Here is a 7,969-nt window from a genome sequence, read left to right on the forward strand (position 1 = left end):
AGCCCTATCACTGTTTTCAAGGCCTATTGCTAGCTTCAAACACTATGAGTAGCTTCAAGCCCTATCGCTATTGTCAAACCCTATCACTAGCTCCAAGCCCTATCACTAGCTTACAACCCTATAAAGAGCTTCAAGCCCTATCACTATCTTCAACCCCTATCACTAGCTTCAAGCCATATCACTAGCTTTAAGCCCTAACACCAGCTCTTAACCCTAGCATCAAACCCAGCTCCAAACACCAAGTCTTACAAAACCCTAACACTAGCTTTAAACCAGGGGTGTCAAACTCATTTTGGCCGAGAGCCACATTGGCATATTGGCTGTCCTCTGAGGGCAAGATGTAACTTATAAATGTAATAAAATGTAACCAAATGTAATATAAAATGAATGTAATTACTCCTTAATGTTAAATAACTCTCAATATATTATTTATTCAATCAAACATTACAGTTGCATGGAAAAAAAATTGCTTGTTGTTCTATTAACATAAATCCTTTTAATTTGTCATGTTATGAAATCCAAAAACTCCATCAATCAAGAACTAAACTATTCAAGTGAAGAGAAATTACATCAAATACAAGTTATATTAACTTTGATTAAAACGTTTGATACTGAAAAGAGGCTTAATAAATATAAAATCAAAAATTGTGAGCTGTTAAGAACATGTGACAGATTTAGCATTTTACAAAAAAAAAACTGACTGCAACCGCATTGCATCAAACTAGATGCTTAATTACAAAAACTACATAAACACATAAAACCTGCAAACACTAATACATTGCAACAGCTACACATATAAATAATAGAGATGGAACGATCGATCGGCAGTGTATCAGTATCGGACGATTTTCAGCCAAAGTACGGTATCGGCGATCGGCAGATATTCCTCTGATTTTAGCCGATCTGATTCAGGAGTTTAGGGTTAAGCAGTTAATATGCTCTGTGCACGCCGGGGTGTGACGTAAATTCAGGATGGTTGTAAACATCCGGTAGCTACTGAACGCGTACGCTGAATCACTTCTCCGATCTATTTATTTATTACTTTTGCACCTTTTCTACCCACCTCGTGTCCTTCTACCCACTCCTCCTCCTGTCGTTTACATATCCTAAACATGACATGTAAACGCACAAAATTATCTTTTCAACAACGTACGGACAGCAGGTCTAACCACCACTGCTGTGTGCCGTTCTGCACAGCATCATCTAGGTCCAACTCTCACCTGAGCTTCCACACCTTTCCAAAGGACTCCGAATTGCAGAAACAGTGGGTTGTTAAGATCAGGAGAGATCATTTTATCATAACAAGTACTTCTCGAGTGTGCTCGCAACACTTTGTCACTGCTGATTTAATCGAGCCCCCCACTCCTGCTGGACGACAACGCCTAACACCCGGAGCTGTTCCTGTGCTTTTCCATTGGAATAACTACAATATGCCAACCGCAAGACCTGGAGTATGGGAAAGAACAGAGCGTCCACCCAACACCGAACCAACAGAGATGCCGACTGACCCTGATGACCCATGGCCGTGTCATGAACATGACTACTGTGCCAGTACTGAGCCTGCTGCCCTTGATATCTCCCTTAACAAAAACGAAGAGCTACGCGAGGAGATATCAAGGCTCAGAAAACAAGTCGAGGAGTTAACCATCAGCAGCAGGTTTGGTTTGGAGCGGTTTGCTGCCTCTGATGAAGACATACGATTCTTTACCAGGTAAATAAAAATTATCCACAGTGTCTGAGTTAGAACTATAGAGCAGTAGGTCTAAAACATTAAAAAAATATATTATTAACACATTATTATCTGGGTAGAGAAATTTGTGTGTGGCCCAGGTACTTACCGTAGTTCTTAAATGTCCCAGATTTGAATAATGATGACAATTATGATTAAAGGACTACATATTTACAGTGTAATGCTGAATATTGCTGGAAATTATGAAAGGCTTGTTTTCGTTATTAGAGATGATCTGAGTAATGATTGGCTAGAGACAATAATTTCAAATAGGCAAGCTAGAAAAAGATGAGGCAGGTTATGTCATCTGTAACAATGCAAGTGATGTTCAGTACAGCTCAGTGACAGTAATCAAGTAGTGCAATACATTAGATAAGAGGCATTTGACAGTGAAAAGTATATAAGTATTGGATGTGCCTTTTTTGGTGTCTGAAATAAAGATGTGATAGAATTAGCCTGATCAATATAACTCACATGTTCCACAGATTTGCAACTCACGCCCACCTGATGGGATTTTGGAAGCAAATAGAGCCAGCCACCCTCAACATTGTACGGGTTACAAGAGCTCAGACTGCAGTGAAGACTGATCAAGTCCCTCACTCTGCAAGTGCAACGGTAAATGTTTTCCTAGCATGTTATGCATTCATTTTAACATTAATCTTTATATCAAAATAAGTTTTGACTGCCATAATGTATTTCTTGCAATAGGGTAATACATTTTCTTTCCCCCAGGTTCTTCAACCAATTGATGAGTTCTTCCTGTTCATGAACTACCTGTCATTGGGACTCATGCAAAGGGATTTGGCCCATAGATTTAGAATACACCGGTCGCATTGTTAACACCTGGGCCAACTTTCTTTATACTGTATTAGGAGCTGTAGATATTTGGCTAGATGGGGACACTGTAAAAGCTCACCTTCCAGAGGTGTTTCAGGAATACGCTGACACTCAAGTAGTTTTAGATTGCACAGAACTGAGATGTCAGACCCCAAATTCCCTTCTCCTCCAGAGCGAGGTGTTTTCCACACTGTACATTTAAAGGGTTGATTGGAATAGCCCCTCATGGTGCAGTGACCTTTGTATCTTCTCTTTATCAAGGTGCCATCAGTGATAAGGACATCTTAAAGCAGTCTGGCATTGTGCCCCTCCTTGACCCATCTATGGCCATTATGGTAGACAAGGGTTTCCTTGTTGAAGACTGCGTACCATGCAGAGTGCACATACCCACTTTTTTGGCAAAGAGAGCTCAACTGTCTAGGTCTGAGATCAGACAGACCCAGTCCATTGCAAGACTGAGAGTCCATGTTGAGCGTGTGATCCGCAGGGTCAAAGAACATAAAATATTCAGCACAGTGATCCCCCTTTCAATCACAGGCAGCATAAACCAACTTTTTGCTGTTGCCTGCCTTTTGGTGAATTATCAAAATGGTCCCTTGGTGAAAGCTTGGGCAAGCAATTGCTAATCTCAATACAGATCATACATATGATAATGTAATGTGAATGTACAGGGCCATCTCAAAAAATTAGAATATCTTTGAAAAGTTACTTTATTTCAGCAATTCAGTTAAAATGTTGAACTCATATTATATAGATGTATTACACACAGAGTGATCTATTTTATGCGTTTATTTTATTATTGATGATTATGGCTTAAAGGCAATGAAACCCAAAAATCAGTGTCTCAGAAAATTTGAATATTACATAAGACCAATTGATACTTTTGGCAGTGTGGGCAGTTTGCTAAGTCCTCCTGGAAAATGAAATCCGTGTCTCCATAAAAGCTGTCAGCAGAGGGAAGCATGAAGTGCTGTAAGATTTTGTGGGAAAACAAAACTGCACTGACTTTAGACTTAATAATAAAACACAGTGGATCAACACCAGCAGGTTACATGACTCCAAACCATCACTGATTGTAGAAACTTCACACTAGACCTCAAGCAGCTTGGGCTGTGTGTCTCTCCACTCTTCCTCCAGACTCTGATCCCTTAATTTACAAATGAAATGTAAAATTTACTGATGATCAGTGATGGTTTGGAGATGCATGTCACCTGCTGGTGTTGATCCACTGTGTTTTATTATTAAGTCTAAAGTCAGTGCAGTGTTTTCCCATAAGATTATACAGCACTTCATGCTTCCCTCTGCTGACAACTTTTATGGAGATGCGGAGATTTCATTTTCCCGGAGGACTTAGCAAACTGCCCACACTGCCAAAAGTATCAATTGGTCTTTTATAATATTCTAATTTTCTGAGACACTGATTTTTGGATTTCATTGGCTTTAAGCCATAATAAAATAAACACTTAAAATAGATCACTCTGTGTGTAATACATCTATAAAATATATGAGTTTCACATTTTTAACTGAATTGCTGAAATAAAGTAACTTTTCAAAGATATTCTAATTTTTTTAGATGGCCCTGTAATGTGAATAGTTCTGTGTAGTTACCTGTATTTTCTCAAACCAAAAAATGAACCCTTCAGGTCATGTAAATACTGTAAATAATGCTTTAATTTTATATGTTAAAATTGACAACACAACATTTTTTACTTTTACTGTATATGCAAAAATGAAATAACAGTTTAACAATTGACAATAAAATGCAATTTTTTTTCATTGTTTGAGTATATGTCTTGGTTATGTTTTTTTTAATTACTTGGACATGGAGAGGTATTTTGGCAAGTAAATGTTAAAGAAAAACATGTCACCTTTTTTTCGCCTCCTCTAATACAGTCTGTATATGCGCTGCACAAAGATGTCATCATGGGCACAGATAACAAAATCGCACCATTGCATTTCGTTGATCAATAACTGACCCTGGACTTGCCAATAATAACAATGGCTCTCCTTCAGTTTGTATTTACCTTGTGCCATTTTGAGGACATTGCAGTCCACATAACTTTGTGCATTTGGGCATTTAATTTCAACAAGCCCAAATGATGGACGCTCAAGGGGGTCATATACAAGCCCATCCGGCGATGCACACAGCCAAGGTGCATCTGGGTGAATAACCAACCCACACTTGGTTAAGTTCAGGTTTTTCAGAACTGCATAATCCTTTAAGGCCCCAGTTTCCATTTCCAGGCCTCTCTTCATGTTTGCCGTTTGTCGTGTTCCTTGGATCATCCTTTCTGCCAGGCCTTCTGCAGTCCTTGGACCTCTAACGTGGCTCACCTCTCTGAAATGTGAGGCTGTCACCCTTTCTCTCCTAAGTGAATGCCACTCAGCTGTAACGCTTTGGCATCTTGTTGCCTCCTCAATGAGGTGTGACTGTGATAAGGTCACAGAAAGTGAGCTCAGATGTAGCTGTTCTTGGTGAGTTGGCACAAATGAATATTCAGTTGGGTTTAGATGGTAACCATCTAGTGGCACACTGGGGAATGGGGGTGTGTCCTCATGTATTACAACACTATCAGGTGGAGGTAGGGTTTGTTGATAGGACAGTACACTTCCAGCTTGTACCTTCCCAAAGACAGAGTCCACAAGTGGCTTGTCAGCTGAGATGTTCATTGTGCTGAGATGAGGGGAAGAGATTCTGCTTTCATTCCAGCGTAGGCAGGTCTAAGATTGAGGGTTGCTGGGTGTGGGAGCTCACCACTATAGCCCTTGTAAAGTGTAGATCTGAAATAAGAGAACAGTCAATATTTATTTTTACACATTGTAATCTGTTTACCAGCACTGTCATTACAATATATACACAGACAAAATTGGTGCTATCCCTCAGTTAATTAATAACAAATCCACAAAGGTTAAATAAATAAGGAATGAATCTGACAAAAGTAATAATAAATAAAGATCTTATGCAAATGAACAAATGAAAATCTGACACTGATTTTAAACTGTGGTTTAAAATAATTATTTTAAAAAGTACTCATAAAAGGATGCTACCCCTGAAAATAATGTGACCAAGGGGACATGTTAAATCAAGGTGTGTCCACTAATTAGCATCACAGGTTATCATCTTAAGTACAAAGGGGTAAAATTAAGCAGACTTTGAAAAGAACAGGGTTAGCAACAGCAATGTCGGAAAAAACATTATCAGATGACCAAAAGCATTTATTTTTACAATAAACTGTAGCCTGCTTATTATCTTTGGTGCTACATACCTAACTCCACTGGCTGTAGTAGCACCTGGTTTGGGCTTCAGGACAACCATCGCATCCACGGGACAAGGCTTCACCCCCTATTTATTTTAAAGATGGTGTTATAAAAGTGACTGTAAAAAGGGATACAAACATTAGTTAATGAAATTAGACATACCATTGTTCGTGGTTTATGCCTCTTCTGTTCTGTCTGTGTGCTTGAAAGGACAGGAGGGACGACAGTCATGCCACATTCAGAATAATGAGCCGTCTGGAAAAGCAATGCAACCAAGTGGTTGCAGATTCCACAACCAGCCACACAAGAACAGTTGCTGTTTATTAGCACAACTGGCTTTGAATCACGTAAGGTCATCTGAAATACACAAAGGAAAAATTTTATTACTCTGAAAAACAAGACTGTCTCCAGCAATAACAACATGAGCAATATCTGTCCTGTCACATTGTTAGTGGTGTAAAACACTTGTCTACCCTCTACCATAACATTTGTGCTGTTCTGCATCACTACACAACACTACACTAGCTATTGTGTCTTTCACTTGTTTAGGATGTTTAGGATGCATGCACTACTAAGCTGAAATCCAAAAGTTTATGTTTCTGAAAACTGTGAACTAAAATATTTTACATTTGAAGTTCATTTTCACTCCAGGAAAAATGCTTACACACAGGGATTAAACAGGCCTACAAATATTTTTTTCCTTTGTCCACCAACAACATAACAGTGCAGGTTTTGCTTCTGCTTCTTGAAGAGTGTTATCAAACTGTTAGTAAGTATAAGAGTTGAAGCCATATGTTAATAAAGAAGTAACGTTAGTGAGTTAGAACATGCAGTTTGAAGAAAAGCTGAGGTGAACTATTTTCTGCTTTTGAGCCATAGATATAGATTACAGTAGCCCCAACTGTAAAACAATGTCTCATGAGTTTACTACAGACCAAATAGCCTGTGAAACTTCCCACTCAGCTATTCAGTTGCATTTGGCTACAAGCATCTTTGCTTGTTTATCAAAGCGTACGTTGTAAAAGAGTAAAAGGAGTAAAAAGGGTGAAGAAAGAGTAAAAAGGGTGAAACTTGTGCTGAAAGAACTTTTTAACATGTTCAACAGAACTTTGAACGTGACACTGAACAGAACTCTGAACGCATCATTGTTGTACTCTCAGCTGGTGTGGCGTTTCTGCTTTCCTCATTGATTTGTAGCAGTGGGCCCTCACTGTTATCTCGTTAGCCATATTTTTGCCTGACACATCAGAAATACAAACACGTTAAAGATAAGCATTCTAGTAACACAGTTAAACTGAACCAGGACGGTTTGGTTTGTGACCAAAAACAACAGTCCCATCGCTAGACCGCTACCTGATGCTAACTAACAGCTAGCTAGTTAGCTAGCTAGAATAAGCGTTAGCGTCGGCGACTTACCTTCAAAATTGCACAGGTAGGACGAAACGTAGAACTTGAAACCCTTTTCAAGCTTACTCTGCGGCGTTGTACTTGATCCTCTGACGATACGACGCACATCGTTAATGGTAAATTACGGCAACTCCAAGAGGCACCTCGTAAACTTCATTGACTCAGCCATAACACCGGCACTTCCGCATTGCGACCGGAAACATCCTACCATCCTTACATCAAACGAGGAAATGATGCATGCATCGAGGCTATCAGGGCAGTGTGTGGATGGCCGGTGAAACTGCTCGCTTACAGGAAGCTGCAGTTCCTCATCCAACCACTAGTCGGAGCAGCAGCAGCAGCACAAGCCCCGCTGTCTTTACTCAGTCAGACCTACAGCCCAGCCACGGGCTACAGGCTCAGCTGAGCCAGTCTGGAGAACTTTTTTTTTTACAGGTTTTAAATTTAATCTGTGTAGAAAATAAAGGTTTTAACCCCACTAACCGGATAATACAGCTCTCTACAGTTCCCAACCAGCTAACAGCAGCAGTTTAGAGCAGCCGTCACGGAGTCACTGCTCGGATTACATTATAAACAGGTCAGTTAGCGCGCTGCTAACCTCATGATGTTTATAACTACGGAGTTTAGTGGACACACCACGGCTGCAAGGTTAGACTGTTGAAGGCTACTGAAGACTATTAAAGGCTATCGGAGGTTATTGAAAGGGTTATTGGGGGCAGAAATCAGTACAGGCTGGTT

At 39.8% G+C, this 7,969-nt stretch overlaps 1 protein-coding gene across 1 annotated transcript; it reads left to right on the forward strand.

The window, feature by feature from the left end:
* The first annotated feature begins 577 nt into the window (after positions 1–577).
* On the forward strand, positions 578–2,569 carry LOC111193369 (THAP domain-containing protein 2-like). The gene is made up of 3 exons (XM_022673915.2): positions 578–1,711; positions 2,215–2,344; positions 2,462–2,569. The coding sequence occupies exons 1-3, from the start codon at positions 1,113–1,115 to the stop codon at positions 2,567–2,569; spliced, it is 837 nt and encodes a 278-aa protein (XP_022529636.2). The 5' UTR covers positions 578–1,112.
* The last annotated feature ends 5,400 nt before the right edge of the window (positions 2,570–7,969 follow it).

This window comes from Astyanax mexicanus, chromosome 8 (genome assembly GCF_023375975.1).
Source record: "Astyanax mexicanus isolate ESR-SI-001 chromosome 8, AstMex3_surface, whole genome shotgun sequence".
Classification (NCBI taxonomy): domain Eukaryota; kingdom Metazoa; phylum Chordata; class Actinopteri; order Characiformes; family Acestrorhamphidae; genus Astyanax; species Astyanax mexicanus.